This window comes from Neolamprologus brichardi, chromosome 14, assembly GCF_056152115.1.
Source record: "Neolamprologus brichardi isolate AB-2024 chromosome 14, ASM5615211v1, whole genome shotgun sequence".
NCBI lineage: Eukaryota > Metazoa > Chordata > Actinopteri > Cichliformes > Cichlidae > Neolamprologus > Neolamprologus brichardi.
Window position 1 is genome coordinate 6,214,016 of NC_142117.1, and position 16,667 is coordinate 6,230,682.

General features: G+C 39.9%; 1 protein-coding gene across 3 annotated transcripts; it reads left to right on the plus strand.

The window, feature by feature from the left end:
* Positions 1–2,574: 2,574 nt before the first annotated feature.
* Positions 2,575–7,538, plus strand: dusp12 (dual specificity phosphatase 12). 3 transcript variants are annotated; one of them, XM_006808422.2, is made up of 8 exons: positions 2,575–2,778; positions 3,535–3,829; positions 3,971–4,084; positions 4,230–4,348; positions 4,473–4,560; positions 6,076–6,167; positions 7,041–7,120; positions 7,267–7,538. In XM_006808422.2, the coding sequence occupies exons 2-8, from the start codon at positions 3,567–3,569 to the stop codon at positions 7,408–7,410; spliced, it is 900 nt and encodes a 299-aa protein (XP_006808485.1). In that variant the 5' UTR covers positions 2,575–2,778; positions 3,535–3,566; the 3' UTR covers positions 7,411–7,538. The 3 variants fall into 3 exon arrangements, with proteins under 3 accessions (XP_006808485.1, XP_006808486.1, XP_035771541.1); XM_006808423.3 differs by having other exon boundaries at positions 3,565–3,829; XM_035915648.2 differs by having other exon boundaries at positions 2,575–2,734.
* Positions 7,539–16,667: the final 9,129 nt, after the last annotated feature.

The window sequence follows — 16,667 nt, forward strand, 5'->3', positions numbered from 1 at the left end:
GCAGCAAGCTTAAACATGTGAGAGGTTGAGTGCGCAAAGAATCGCTGACCATTATGTAAGTACGTGTGTAAAAGCAGCAGGATTTACGCTGGTATTTTAGTTCTGCTCAGCCAAATAAGACAGGTCAGGGTGAAGAAGGGGCAGCCAAAGAAAAGCTTACCACAGAACGGAAAAGTTATGACAAATCAGACTATGAGGCAAAAAGAAAGCGCAGCTTTTTTGATTTCATGGACAAAAGAATTTCTGTGGCTGGAATATGACAAGCTAAATAACATGATGTTCTGCCAGGTGTGTTGTGAGTTTCATTTGATTTCTGAGTCGACAAGCACCTTTGTTACTGGGACCAGTAATTTTAAGAAAGACCCCATCAGAACCCATGAGAAATGCAAGAAATGCATTATTGCTCAGTCTGCAGTATCGTTCCCAGAACAAACAGCAATTGCAAAAAAACATACTAAAAATAAACCAAGCACAACAAGAACTCCTGAAAAAGCTGTTTAGAACAGCGTGCTATAAGAGTGAACTATATTGGCAAAATTTAGCAGTCTTTGCAAACTTCAAAAAGCAAATGGCCTCGATCTTGGTTCCACTTACCTCTTACCCGTGACTTCAGTGGAAATTTCAGATTCAGGATCTGACACAGACTGATTCATGTCCTACACAGTTCTTTCAGTTCATAGAAATTTCTGTTCAATTTGAACCAAGTATTTGAGTTGATGGTTGTAATTTTTATACAGTTGTTGTGATTTGTATTTTAACAATTTTTTTTGATTAATTTTTGTTTCCGTTACAATATTATACTTTAATGTATAATATTGTAAAGGAAACAAAACATTAAAAAATAGCTTTCTTTTTTATTCGGGCTACTTAAATTTATTTTGGGCTACCTAAAACTGAAGAATGCCTGCCCGAAGGGCTACCAGAGATTTTGAAATTTTGCGAGCCTTGCGGGGATCAGTCTGCCAGGGCCTCCGTTCCTGGCCGCCGCCCGGCACAGAATGCACCCTACTCCTACGGCGCCTCCTGCGGGTGGTGGGCCTGCAGGAGCATGGGCCCATGTTCCCTTTTCGGGCTGTGCCCAGCCGGGCCCCATGGACTAAGGCCCAGCCTCCAGATGCTCGCCCTCAGGCACCCTCCCCGGACCTGGCTCCAGGGCAGTGCCCCAGTAACCCTATCCCGGGCAGGGTAAACTGTTCCCTCTATGTTTTTCTCATAAGGGTCTTCTGAATCGCTCTTTGTCTGGTCCCTCACCCAGGACTAATTTGCCATGGGAGACCCTACCAGGGGGCAAAAGCCCCCAGACAACATAGCCTCTGGGATCCCTGGGACATACTACATACATACCACGATAAGGTAGCGATTCACGGAGAGGGCCTAGATCAAATCCCATATGTAAATACTTCAAAGTCCTTTTCCCTTTTTTTTTTTACTTAATCTGCCCAGACCCTGTGTCCTCACATAACATTTAGGCTTTTCTGCACTTTATACTTCATTCTGTGTTTTACATCACTTTGTAAAGTGATGTTGACTTTATCTTTGTTGTAAATTAAATGCATTGTTCACATTTGAAAAGTTATTAAAATGATGTAAGAACTATCAAATAAAGTAAGACTTCCTCTTTCAAAATCAAATGTAGTTAACATACTTTTGATTGATTGATTGATTGATTGATTGATCATACTTTATTCATCCCTAGAGAAATTGGGTTAAGACTGCCAGCCGTGCCAGCGCCATCTTACCCTTCCGACCATACATACATTACACAAACATCACATGGGGAAGACAGGTCAGAGGAGTATAACATGGAAAATGCACAACATGAGGAAAGATAAGGAGAAAAAAATAACTCCCCCCAGACTGAGCTCCAACAGGGAGATCAGTTTGAGAACAGAAAAAAACACCTCTGCACATAGCACATGAAAAAACTCTTAATACACCAAAGAAACACATGGCAAGCGACAGGGATGGGTAAAGGGTGAGAGACAGCCAGTGTAGACAGTGCATCCGGTCCTGCAGCATAAGGCTGGTCTCCATGATCCACCGTCAGCATCGAAGGGAAATAAGCGTTGAAGGCGTTTGGAGGGGGAGGGGGGGATGAGTGTATATCTGCATGTGTATATATATGTCTCTGTGTGTGTGTGTGTGTGTGTGTGTGTGTGTCCAGAGTTCAGCTGAGACAGTGTCCTTCGCCCTGCCAGGCTAAGTGAACACTTTTCATGTTCAACAAATAGCTAAGAGAAATTAAAAATTTTCCCCTAACCAAGAGCCAAGAGGGTCTCCAGGTTATTTATTTATTTATTGGAATTTTTGTATTGCTCTCCAAGCGTTGTCTAGTTTATCTAGGGGTGGGCGGGAAAAACAAGTAAAAAAAACCCTTTATCAATAAAATGACCCAAATTTGGTATTCACCATTGTGTTCCTCTTGCTTTGTTTAGCATCAGAGATACTGGCTGTACATAGAGCGTATATGTAAATACGTTTTGACTATTTAATTTTCTGCCATACTTATTACACTTATTAAAATTATTTTGAAAGTATCGAGGCCGGAACTAACGACGCGTGTTTGTGTTGACGTCTATGTTTCCGACCGAGCATTTTAAAACAGGAACCAAATGCTGATACAGAGACTACGACACGTTAACTTTTTTGGATTATAATTGAGTCTGTAACGTATTTCACTGCACTCACTTTCTCTTAAATCAGTAGCTGCGTTACACACTAAAAGGCGAAGCCGGTGAGAATCAGCAAAAAGGCGAAAACGACTGCGAGAGATCGCGAGTGAGTGAACGATGTGAGGGTGTGTGGGTTGTCAGAATGAGTAGATGTTCAAGTGAAAGTTCAGATTCATATTTTGGCAACTGAACTGAACCAAAGACGATCGCTACTTGTGACACAGAAAACAAAACTAGTTACTTGAAAATAATACTAGTGACGGTTTCTTTGAATCTATTTTTAATCCTTTGCTGTGTCAGAGACGCTATATAGAGAAACATGGCACTGAATGGTAATCAGTTGATGAATAACAGCAACGATGGTGGCAGAAGTGGCTTTCAAGAGGAAAAGCTTTTAATAAAAAACGTATTTTAAGCCAAAGACAGCAAACTGTTTGATGATTCGACACTTTTTTTTGTCCAGGTGACCTTTGAAATTAAAATTCAGACAGCGGTCCAAATTTGCTTCTAAGATTAAAACGTAGTTGTATTCTATTCCTATACTTGTATGTATGTATGTATAAAAAGTATTTTTTGTTTTTTGATGCTTATTGATGTTTTTATGTTCACATTTTAATCTCCTAATTTCACATTGGTATCTAACAAATAAAATGCCAAGATGATCCAAAGGGGAAAAAAATATAAAGGTTTGATTTAAGAAATTGGGCAGTGATCAGAATGTTTAAAGCTGTAAAGGTGGTCTACAAAAATGGTTATAGACACAGCTATTTACTCCGTTCTACTTTGTGTCGTTAGTGCCTGGAAGAATGTTCAGATTCATTTATGACTTCTTGATGTTTTTCTGGCCATATTTTCTGCACAGACATTAGTGCTACTGGGTTTGTCTCTGCAGTCATGATTCTGGTGGACCCTGGGCTGTACATCGGCACTGCAGCTAACCTCAACGACCACCAGGAACTGGTCAGTGCGAACATCAGTCACATCCTGTCTGTAGATTCTGTAGACCCCAGCCCACTGTTTCCTGATGATAGAGCCTTTGTTAGGAAGTGGATTGATGTCTTAGATGAAGAGACTTCTGACCTCCTCAGTTACATGGACACCAGTTTCCGGTTCATTAAAGAGGCTGTAGATGGTGGCCGGGCTGCACTGGTTCACTGGTAAGGCAATTTTATATATCAAATCGCGATATTGTGATTTAAAAAATGCTCCTTTTATTTTACTCAAGCTTGTGAAAATATGTAATGTGAAATAATTGCGTTAAGTGGCAAACCGCAAACATGGTTTTGTGTGTGTTTTAGTCAGGCTGGTCGGAGTCGCAGTGCCACCATTGTTACTGCTTATCTAATGAAGAGATACAAACTGGGATTCACTGAGGCTTATCATAGACTAAAGAGTCTCAAACCAGATGTACAGTAAGTGTGTGTTTCTTAAAGTACTGTTATTTGTATTTAATGTTTATTAAATCCCCCAGAGATTATATTTCTTACTCCACACATAAAATTTATATTTTTTTAAAAAATTCTCTAAAGCACACTTGCTTGTATGTATGTATTTTAGGGTCAACAGTGGTTTTGAGGAGCAGTTGTGTCTGTACGAAGCAATGCAGTGTGAGGTGGATACCTCCAGTCCTCTGTACAAACAATACAGACTGACCAAGATCACTGAAAAATACCCTGGTAACCACACACACACATTCTGAGATTATAGTTAAACATTTGAGCACTTCTCATTATTTTTGTTGTGCTTTCTTGTTCTTAAATTATATGTTTCCTTTCTGTATGTGTGCATGTTTTTGAGCAGAGTTACAGAAGGTGCCTAGGGAGGTGTTTGCTGTTGACCCTGCCCACTCCAGCTCCTCTGAAGCATCCTATCGATGCAGGAAGTGCAGGTGAAAGATGGAAGCTGAATGCTTCAAATTACATGTGTCTTTAATAGGAATAAGCTGATGGCACACACAAAAACAAAACAGTTTGTTAAGTTGATGATTTTACTTCTTAGCTCAACAGTCCACAGTTTAATTTATGACTCACAGCCGATCATAGCAAACTATTTACAGTGTTGTGAAAAAGTGTTTGCCAACTTCCTGATTTCCTTTTTTTGGTTTTGTTTGTCATACTTAAATGTTTAAAGTAAGCGCAAAATGCATTTTCTAAATGAAGGTGTTCATTTTTAAGGGGAAAACAAATCCAAACGTACAGCTCCCTGTGTGAAAAAGTGACTGTCAGTCTGGAAAATTCCTACACAACTCTGTAAAAGCCAAAAACATGGAACAGGGGTTAAACTTCCCAGGAGTAGCCAGCTGACCAAAATTACAACCAGAGCGCAGCAATGACCTATTCAAGAGGTCACAAAAGACCCCAGAGGAACATTCAAAGAACTGCAGGTCACATGTACCTCAGTTAAGGTCAGTGTTCATGACTCCACCATAAGCAAGAGACTGGGCAAAAATGGCCTGCATGGCAGAGTCAAAAACTACTGCTGAGCAAAAGGAACAAAAATGCTAATTTCAGTTTTGCCAGAAAATGTCTTGAAGATGCCCAATACTTTTGGGAAAATACTCTATGGACTGACGAGACAAAAGTTGAGCTTTTTGGAAGGTGTGTCCCATTATATTTGGTATAAAAGTAACACAGCATTTCAGAAAAGGAGCAACATTACCAATAAGTAAAAAATGGCGGTGGTAGTGCGATGCTCTGGGGCTGTTTTGCTGCCGCAGGACCTGGAAGACTTCCTGTGGTAAATGGAACCATGAATTCTGTCGTCTACCAAAACATCCTGATGGAGAATGTCCGGGCCGCTGTGCGTGACCTCAAGCTGAAACGCACTTGGGTTTTGCAGCAGTACAATGATCCAAAACACACCAAGTCCACTTTTGAATGGCTTAAGAAAAACAAAATGAAGACTTTGAAGTGGCCTAGTCAAAGTCCTGACTTGAATCCGATTGAGATGCTGTGGAAAAACTGCATCATTGTCTCACCTGATGCAGGAGGAGCTAAGAGGGTCACATCAAAAAGGTTTGGGGACGAAACTGATACCTTCAGTGTGGCTGAATTGCAACAATTCCACAAAGATGAGTGGGCCAAAATTTCTCCATGTTGCTGTAAGACTCATTGCCAGTTATCGCAAACGCTTGATTGCAGTTGTTGTTGCTAAGGGTGGCCCAACCAGTTATTATGGTTAGGGGGCAATCACTTTTTCACACCAATGTATCCTGGTATTGTTTAAGTTTGTCTCGAAGTTTGTACATCTTGGATAGGATATGTAATTTCCTAATGTAATTTAAGGAATCCAAGGAACTGAGTGACTCTGCTTCTGAATGGAGAAAAGGGGGTATTCAGCCTGGTGTGTGTGCCAGTTTGAGCTACAGCTTCTGCAGGCAGTAACCTCCACTTTCTCCTTGCAGTCGAACTCTATTTCGTGGCTCCAGTATTCTCAGTCATTTAGTAGGAGAAGGAGCTTCGGCCTTTAGTCACAAAAAGGCCAGTAACCTTACTGGTAAGAAGACATACTGTGAACATTCACTCAATAAATTATTGACAATGTCATTTTTAATTAGTATCTGGGTATTCTTTTTTTTTTTTCTTTTTTTTTTAATTTCATTGACTTTTTTTTCACCCACATGTTCTTCTTTATGTAGCAGAGATACAGCTGCCCTAGATTAACAGTATTAATATTACTATTTTTCATATGTCTATTAACGGATGCCCCACCTATATTTACAAGCTAGTTAATCAGAAAATATAATTACTGATGTTATCCAGGAATTTTCAAATGAACTTTTTTGCAATAAAGTTGAAAAACAATAGTAAAGCACTTTTTTTTTTCAAGAGATTTAGTTTTAGTTATTTATTTACTTGCATTCCTTAAAAAAACATTCTAGTGGTTGAATGTTGAGTAATTTAATTTATGACTTGTGTCACGGCTCAAATTTTGGCATTAAAATGTGAATTCAGTTTGTTTTTCATCTAATAAATAATAATATATATATATTTTTTAGTTTTAAGCAAGTTTCAGATTGATTTCTAAAATAGATTTTAAGATATTTGTGTTTTCTTAGTTTTATGACAGGGACAGCTGAATAAATAGGTCATTTTGTGAAAGGATAAAGAGTGAAGTAATGCATTAAACAGACTTTTATTTGAGCTTGCACATATCTTAAAGCAGAAAGTCTGGGTTAGCAAAGAAAACTGATCACCATTGTTGTTACTTGTTATCTCTGATATGATTTTACATTGTGTTGACATGGCTAAACTGAAGAAAGCTTGACTGTTTCAAACTGGCTTCACAGTACATCCATACATCCATAAAAAAGACTACAAAGTAAGCGCACTTACTGAACTTGTAATCTTTCGATGTGTTGTTGTTCAGGAGAGGTCCAGTGTACATCATACTTTATTGAGCCAGTGCAATGGATGGAGCAAGCCTTACTTGGAGTGATGGATGGACAGGTAAAAAACTTGTCATCTTTTCTCTTGCATCATTGTTTGTTACCCCCCAACAATATCATATCAATGTTTGATATGACCACCTTTTGCTAATTTACAGTTCTTGTTCATTCTCTCTTCCTTTCTTTTATATATTTGTGTGTGTGTAGCTGCTGTGTCCTAAGTGTAACTGTAAGCTGGGCTCATTCAGCTGGTGTGGAGATCAGTGTTCGTGTGGCCGTTGGGTCACTCCCGCCTTCCAGTTGCACCACAACAGAGTGGACGAGATCCGGCAGCTGAACATAATGAAATAACACTTCCATATAGTCTGTAAGAAAGGAAATAATCATCATGCATCAAGACATAGTCCAGTTTGTAACATGAAAAAGTGATTCAATGATTATCTGAAATACATAATGTAAATAAATACAAATGTAAATATCATTTATCTAAGAATTGTTGCAGGTACTTTTATGTTTCACTGATTAGTATACAACAATACTGTGTGTGTATCTGGGGTTTTTCACCATAAACTAACAAATACAAAAGAAAATGTCTGCCTCTCACACAAAGAGTGGACCATATGTTTCTTTTGAATTTGAATATTTCATGTTTAAGCTATGAAAGGAGCAATGTGTATCTTAAGCAAATGCACTTATTCGTTATGCTTTTTCCTGACATTGATAATCACCTGCCTCATTCTGTCCTAGTTGAAAGTTTTAAAGTAAACTTTTTATACAGATTAATTGCAGCGTGAGTTATCATGGGATCAATGAGCCCACACTGAAGAAAAACAGATAATTGAAAACATTTACATTTTCTTTATATAGCACCAAATCACAACAATTGACTCAAATTGGTTTATCTTGTAAGGTAAAGACCCTAAAATTGTTGAGAGAAAACCCCAACAGTAAAAACAAACAAACAAAAAAAAAACCAGGACAGAGTCAGGGGAGGGAGACAGGGCAACAGACAAGCTATGGAAGAGAGAGATTAATCATAAGTAATGATTAAATGCAAAATGGCATATAAAACACCCAGTAACTCTAAATAGGTGAGTGAAGAAGAAACACTAAGCACACCATGGAAGCCCCCAGCAGCCTAGGCCTATTACAGCTGTCGATCTTCAAAGCCCAGAGCCCCAATACAGGAAGTCTGTGTCGGCACTCTTTTTTTAAAAAAGTTTTAGTTCACATGGAGCCAATGTGGATGTGATGAACCAAGCAATGAAGGAACATCATCCACAGGTTAAAGTCCACAAAAAGGCTTTTTATTTAACCCCAAAACAAACTTGGTTAAATTATACAACAATCAAAATCTTGGGCCCATAAATCAGCCCCAAAAAATACAAAAAGGGCTAGAACACAAAAACCCAACTGAAGCTAACATAACATAACATGTTACTCCATCTTTTATCTTTATTATTATTATTGTTGTTATTATTTTACATTTTTTAGTGTTAGGCATTAGGTTTATTTGTAGTAGTCCTTTCCAACTTCTTTCCCTCTTCCATGTTACTGTGTCAGCTTTCCAGCATCTATTTGGGGTGGGGAGTGGAACAGAAAGTAAGGAAATCCAAAGTGCCATTAAAACCAGGAGAGGTTCTTATATTTCAGAAGAAATGACCTCAATGCCATATTTTATTTAGGAACCCTAGAGAGCACTTTGCAAAATAACACATTCTTATAATTTCACCCTCAGATGAGCCAAGCTACGACTGTCAGGGAAGGTGATGTAGGTACAGAGCATGTGAGAGTGGTTAAGTTAAGGTCTCTTGTCTAGATGACGGCACAAGACGGATCAATGGCAAGGTGTAGAGATTCAGTATCTTCAGTCTTCAGTGGACACTCCATTTCTGGCACAAAACACCTGTAAAAGATGGTTGATTTAGGAGGTGACCCGACAACTTCAGCCTGTCAAACATAGCAATGGATCAGTATGTAAAAAAAAAAAAAACCTAATTAAGCATGCACTCAGTACCCTAAGAATTATTATGGTAGTTAAACACAGTGATAGTCACATATCATATCACTTCAAACAGAGGTGATCCAGTAATGCTGCACTAATGAATTAGACTAACCAAGGGCGTAGATTTGGCATGGACGGAAGGGACATGTCCCCACCAATAATTTGATCTCTTCGAGTAAAGAAAAACTAACCCGATAGAAAGAAAGAAAAAAGATCTGTCAGCGTCTCATTCACCCAGCGGTGCAGAAAGAGTTAAACTACGTTCTCTACTGGAGTCCTACGTCATGTGACAAATATGGCCAATGTGATTGGCTGTGCCTTTCAGGGAGCTCTGTTTAGTTTTAGCAGCGGCAAGCCTGCGCTGCCAGGTAGTGATGTGCGATACCACTGATTTCCTTTCCGATCTGATACCAAGTAATATTCAGGGTGGTATCGACGATACTGATCCGATACCGATACTTTGTACAAAAACTTATTTTATTTATTGTATCTCAAATTATAGCATCATAATGATTACAGGACATCAAAATCCTTGTTCTTATCACTTAATAATGCAGAGTTCATCATATAGAAATAAAAAACCTGAAGTTTGAACATTTGAACACCTTGCCTGCCTGCAGCACTAGAGGACTCCATAGCAGCACCTGTCCCTCTCCTCCTCTTTAGTTCGCCTCAACATCGTCATATTCTGTGATATGATTTACTGTGAGGTGTTTGACAAGGTTAGTGATGTTGCCACAACCATACATGCCAACCCTCCCGATTTTTTCGGGAGAATACCGAATTTCATTGCCCCTCCCGAAAATCTCCCGGAGCCACCATTCTCCCGAATTTTTCCCGATTTTCCACCCGGACAACAAAGTTGAAAAACCATATAGCAGAATTCATAGCGCGGCCCAGCCAATTTCAGTTTCCAACTATGGCTACTACTACTGCAGCGACTTAGTTTTAATATTACTCTTATTTCTCTTTCTGGGTCGCAAAAAACTTTTAACATATTTTCAGGTGAGGATGTAGCTGTGTAAACTTCAAATATCTGAGCCGACCATCGTTTTCAAACCCCCGCGGTCTTTCGCTACTCGGGTTAAACATGATATATAAGTCACTTTGATAACTTAAAAATGTTATTGTTTGGCTTTTTCAGTGTTTTATTTGTTCGTGAGTAAATAGGTTTGGCTAAGAGTTATTAGATTAGATTAAATTAAATTAAACTTTATTAATCCCTCGGGAGGGTTCCGCCGGGGTTTTCACACAGCTGAATAATCGTCAAACAGAAAATGATTAAACAGAAGAGTTTACGTCAGCGCCCGGTTATATTTTAGATAGCAAGGAGCAGACAGCAGAGTTTCACTACACTGAGGGAGCCTGTGACGTACTACCCGGCTTTCTTTAGACCGCGAAGGCCGGGTCCTCAGGTGGAAGCAGCCTCTGAATTTGGACACCTCCGCTGTTTCCGGGCCGGCCAATAATAACGGTGACATTTAACGTATTTTATCCGATAAATAAACCCTGTAAAATGTATTTATCACCCCCCCCCCAACAGCCCTTTTGAATGTCTCCCTAGTACAACAACAACTCTTTTTTGCCACATGTATGCAAACCACGTCTCAGCTGTTTGTGGAGGTAAAGTACGTCCGCACAATTACGCTCAGCCATTGTTGCGAGTGTGCACGCCAAGGGGCTGCAAGACATTTATACAGCCGTATTTTGCACATGACTATGAAAGGTGGAAGAGGAAGTAGTTCCTTTGAATGTAGACAATCCGAATGGTATAGTTTCTTTCTACTATGTTCCTGTTAATGATAAACTACAAATTTACTCTAAATTACTAAAATATCGATATTTTAATGTGAGAATCGATTCTAGAACATAAATGACTGGTATCGGAGGAATCGATATTTCAGGATCGATCCGCACATCACTAGAGACAAATACCCGCCCTGGTTCCCAAGCCAAACATCCGAAACAGTTGTGAGTAAAAAAAGGTGATTTTATTGAAGGTGATGAAGCACAGCTCCAGGGTGAACCCAGGCCAAAATAATAAACAAAATCAACTAAGTCCCACCAGAGAAAACTAACTAAACCCTACGAAAGAAAACAGAACAAACAAATGACAATACTAGCCCTCGCTCCCTAACCCGGAAAACAGGAGAAAACTGTTCCCAAAGAAAAAGGCGGCTCACCCCTTCCGCTTCAGCCTAAGGGTGCCTAAGCACTAAGTTAACACAGCCGGAGCGGCTCTCACAGAGCACGCTCACACAAATGTACAGCAAACGTATAGGTTGGTAACCAGGGTCAGGACCGCGTCGGCTGTCAAGCTACTCGCTCCACTCTCTCTCTCTCTGGCGGGAGCTGTCAAAGCGGCTTTTTGAACACTGTCACGTGTTCCACGGTCCAATCAGCTGCTCACTACTCTTCATTGGGGGAGGGACCTGCAAAGAGTCTGAAACACAGTAAAGAGACACAGACAGAACAGCCCACACAGTGTTCCTATGGCCACGGCCGTAACACACAGCCGATTTAGATTAACAATAAACATTTGCAGTCCTCAACTTTAAACAGTACCTGTCTGTCTGTGTCCTTGTGGAGCCATTTATAATCAGGTGTGAATCAGATTGCATCAGCTGAATGAGCTATTCATAAATATCAGTGTTTTTTATTCAGGTGTGGGAAAGTACTCCCAACCTTTAAAATGAAGGTGGTGAGGAGACGTACTAGATTCTAATTCTTGTCCGAAGGTACCATACTATCTGGTTAGGCCACATTAGCCTTTTGTTAGGGCTGTTTAAAGTAGACAAAAAAAACATTAACTGCAGGTTTCTAAGGAGTGGAGTGTGTGTGCAGAAACACATGGTTGTGCATTTAGCTGTAGCAAGCTTGCAGAAATCTTTAATCGAATTGTTACTCTGTCTGTTTCTCTGTTAGTCCTGTAATAGGACTACATAAATATAAATATATAAATATATGTTCCTTTATTGGTGACCAGAAAGTTCCTAATAAAGGAACATATATTTAATTAAAAGATGAACCAACAATGTTCTGTAAATTTGTGATAAATTTTTTGTTTACTGAGTCCAAGATTGTCTTTATGGAAATCCTGTTCGAGTTGTAAGATTTTGTTTACCTTTTTCAGTTTGCCAGGGGAGCTCTCCACTGTCACTGTCCACGTGGGTCAGTGGGAACAAGAAGCACTCTGCTAATGTGTGGACTCCACAACGCAACACCTCTCTCTGTTGGGCTTTTTTGTTTGTCTGTGACTGGAGAGTCAGATTTTTGTAGCGCCCTGTGCAGGAGGAACAGCAGACTTGCAGAGGTAAGTCAGTATATTCAGTGGTCACCTAAAAACCTTCTCACCCTGGCTTTTATGTAGTAGATCATATTACCTGAAACAGTAATATTTCAGTGATTGCTGATTGTACCACAAATTAATACACTCTACATATTCTTGATGGGATAATCAGTCTTATTTTAGGCATTACCTTTTCCAACAAAGAGTTTTCGTGGATGTTTGTTTACAGTTTGATAAAGGGACCACATGCTCAGCATCTTCAAAGTTTATTTCCTGTTTATTATTCATACACAGTTATGTAAAGTATAGTGATATCTAGTATAATCGGACCAAGTTGGTGCTCTTTATTTATATGTTTGAATGTTGGACCTTCTGTATTTTGTGTTCTCTAGGCTGACCTCTGTCTTTTTGTAGGATCAAAAAACAAAACCAGGATTACTGTAAATGTTCCAGGTGGAAGAGACGTGGTACAAGGATACCCACAGCCAAGTCGTAGCCTGGTTCTTATTCATTAGTAGTTGCAGAACACCATAGAAGGACTGAGACAGCTGAGGCATATTATGTTAGATTAAACAAAAAGGGAAATTTCTTTCCTATATAATGATTTTAAAAGCCCTCTTGCCCCTTCGCCTCCTTGTCCCCTCGCCCCGAGCTTGAAGGACAGACCCCTCAATCAAACATGTGGGGGACGCCCACCTAGCATTTCCTAATTTTAAAGTCCTGATGATGTCACACATGACATCAGCAGGTGGAACCAAGTGGAGGGGTTTCTTTGTCCATAGAAATGCTTCATTTTGTTTGTCCAAGGGATTTGTTGAATCTTTTTCTTTTTGTTAATACAGCCATTTAGTTCTGTAAATGTGCTAATTAGAAATGTGAGGTTTTGTGTCTTTTTTAAATCATCTGTTTAGAGCAGGGGTCGGCAACCCTAGGCACGCGTGCCACAGTTGGCACGCGAAGGGTTAACTGATGGCACGGCCATAGCTGGACTGGCCATCGGGCATACCGGGCATTTGCTCGGTGGCCCCATTATTTATTTATTTTTATTTATTTATTTTTTGTAACGGTATAAACAATGAAAGGTGGTGGATTGGCCAGATGCTGGCCGGTGTGTAAAAATAACTCAGTTGTTTGGTGGTGGCTATGGCGTAGCTTCCACAGATTCAGTAAAATTAACAAGTGGTGGAGGCCAGCAGGTGGATGAGGGAGATCGGAGGCAGGACGAGGAGAGACCAGAGGCGGCCGCCGGTCCGAGTGTCAGGTGAACTGAACTTCAGGTAAGAAGTTATGACCTGCAGTCTATCTGTCAGGCCTCAGACTCACACGAAAAAATGTCAGGTCTCAGAACACGAGCTATCAGACAGAGAGAAAACCTTCCTGCAGGTGGCGCTGTTGTCATGTCCCACCAATGACTGTAGTGACAGCTGCAGCCAGTCACAGAGAAACTTGCGTATCTTTGTTCGGGAATAGCAGATAGAGCGTAGGCTCTGAGAGGCGGGCCAGTGTTTACGCTTCGACAACACGACCAAGTGTTTTAACCTGACAGCCTGAGGTGTTCTTCAGTAAACTGGACTACCCGACAGAAGGACCCGAGGCCCCGCTGCACTGTTTCGGTAAGTTAAATGTGTTTGTAAGCTAATCCGTAACTACCGTCCTTAGCTGGGTCCTGAGACCTAGCTAGCTAAGATGTCAGGGTTCGTTTAGCTAATCTGTGCAGGTGAATGCATTTACTAAAGAAATCAAGAGAAACGCCCCGGGCTACTCAGTCACTAATTACTGTTACTGTACTTTTATTACAAGTATTATACTGTAAAAGCAACAGGCTGCACCCTGCTTCAGCTCCTGTGCAGAGCTGAATATTAAAGATGTGCAGACAACAGCATGTTTTCAGTCTCTTGACACATCTGTAAAGACAGTAACATTTTTTTTTAAAGCTTGTACTTCAGTAACTCCTCATTAATCGGGAACTATGGATTAAAGTACTGTGGTGTACTGTAATACTGAAAACAAATGTAAGAGAAGAACTTCAGATCCTGAGTGTGTGAGGACAGAAGAATCAGCTTTATTTCAATTTTGAGGGATAAAATTTATGTCTGAGTTTGATGGTTCTGTTCTGTTAGTGATTACAGGAGCTGCCCTCAGATTCAGACCTCAGCACCACCCAGTGACAGCAGACAGATCATCCAACATGTTCACATGGTAACTGCAAAATGAACTGATGAAAACAGTACAAAGGTTAGAGTACCACATGTGCTGTAGTGAAGGCTGCAGCTTTATTGATAAAGTTAAAGACAAAAAAACAAAAGGATTAATCACTCATGTAACTGTGTCACTATATATCAGCATTAACAGGACCTCAGTTTGTACCTCAGACCTGCACACCTTCTGTTTTAAACACTTGATGTACTCAGTAGGGGTGCAACGATACTCGTATCGATATTGAACCGTTCGATACAGTGCTTTCGGTTCGGTACGCATATGTATCGAACAATACAAAATTTTTAATTTATTTTATCAACTTTCCTTCTGACGATGCTGTCTGTGTTGAGCGCTCAGTGGATCTGCGCTCGACAGTGCAGCCTAGGCGGAGTAGTCGAACGCAGATTCACTGAGTGCAGGGCAAGCTAGTGAGACAGAAGTTAAGCTCGTTGCAACATGGCAAATTGAACCTCCCCCACCCTCATTCAGATCTGGCGTTTGGAACTATTTTGGTTTTCATGTGACGTATGACCCTGAAGGTAAGCGTGTCATGGACAAAAGTAAAATAGTATGTTGGATGTGCCACGCAATGCTCAAATTACATTGGTGGGAACTAGTGTGTTAGCAGGTTAGCTCGTTAACGTGTTGGCCGTCCAGCCCCATGCACAGAGCGATCCGCGGTAGCTCGTTAACAGAGATTTGCCGTGTGGTGGTGTTAACGTCATTTCAGATTAACGCTGACAGCACTAGTGGGAACACAACGAATATGACTGCACATTTACTCTGACATCATCCTAGTGCAAAGACAAGTGGAAGCAGACAAAAACAACAAGCACGCATGCTACAAACTTTACCCAAGTCATTTAGACAGCTGTTAGCACATGATTCTCCTTATGGGGACCTGATATGTTTAATATGCTGCTGAGAATATAGCCCAGAAGAAGCGTATAGTATAGCTTTTATTTTGGAAAGAGACATTTCTCTGTAAAATACTCTCTTTTCCAAAGATGAGTGATTCCTCAATCAGATATTAATTTTTTTTATTACTTTGTTGTTTCAGCAACATTAAATTTAAAAACTGTACTTTTGAGTTAAAATATATATTTATAATTTTTATAAATGACAAATTAAAAAGGCATGAACATTTTTTTTTGTATCGAAAAAATATCGAACCGTGACACCAAAGTATCGAACCGAACCGTGAATTTTGTGTATCGTTGCACTCCTAGTACTCAGCTGCACGAAGAGCATATGAGATTTTGTCTAACACAATTAAATAAAACCTGATGAAGGTCAAAGGTCATCACTTGTATGTTGAACTACAAACTTGTCATCTGGAATTCTTTCACAGTTTTTTTGCAGATAGTGTGTTATTTACCATAAAGTGATTCAGAGTTATTCATACCAGAGTAACCAGAGAGGATCATATATTTTTAAATATATAACTTTCTACAGGACTGCATATCATATCTTTATATAAAAGTCCGGAGCCTCTGGGGAGTATCCGAGTATTTATAACATTACACAAAGCAAAGGTCTCATCACAGTGTTCATGAAATGCTGGGTTTATCCATCTCCTGGGGTGGGCCTACGGAGGAGTGCTGAAGACTTCCCTGTGAGGGAGCTGCTGGTGAAGATCATGAGTCCTGCTTGATCAATGCGATGAGCTTCAGTGTTCCTGGTGTTTCTTAAATGATGCCTTTTTGAGTGGGTCAACAGAACTTCTGGCACAGGACAGCTGTGATGAAAGAAAGGGAAAAAGTTTCTCTCCAGGGTGAATGTAGCTGTTGATATAATATGGACTCTATTATTAAATGAAAAGAACAAATTAGACTACATTACTGAGACGTTCTGCTGATGTTTTTAAAGTTTCCATGTTACCAGGATGTAGAGGGCTCTGAAGATTTAAACAGTTTTAGATCCATGACACTCACATTCTTATGTTAAAATCTCAAAGGACAGCATTATATTTTTGATATTAACAGTAACTCTGGGCCTCTGTAAAGTGTGCAGATGATCTCATCGCTGTCTAAAAATGGATAAAAAAAAACATAAGAAGTGCTGAATCCTTCAATAACACAGACTATTAGAGTAGCAGGTGTGTAGCATCGTTAA

What these genes read in the sequence shown, in the direction of transcription:
- dusp12 (XM_006808422.2), top strand. Translation starts at nt 3,567, where the DNA reads ATGATTCTGGTGGACCCTGGGCTGTACATCGGCACTGCAGCTAACCTC. An exon ending in GATCACTGAAAAATACCCTG is followed by an intron (nt 4,349 to 4,472) that starts GTAACCACACAC and finishes GTTTTTGAGCAG; the next exon opens with AGTTACAGAAGGTGCCTAGG. An exon ending in TTGGAGTGATGGATGGACAG is followed by an intron (nt 7,121 to 7,266) that starts GTAAAAAACTTG and finishes GTGTGTGTGTAG; the next exon opens with CTGCTGTGTCCTAAGTGTAA.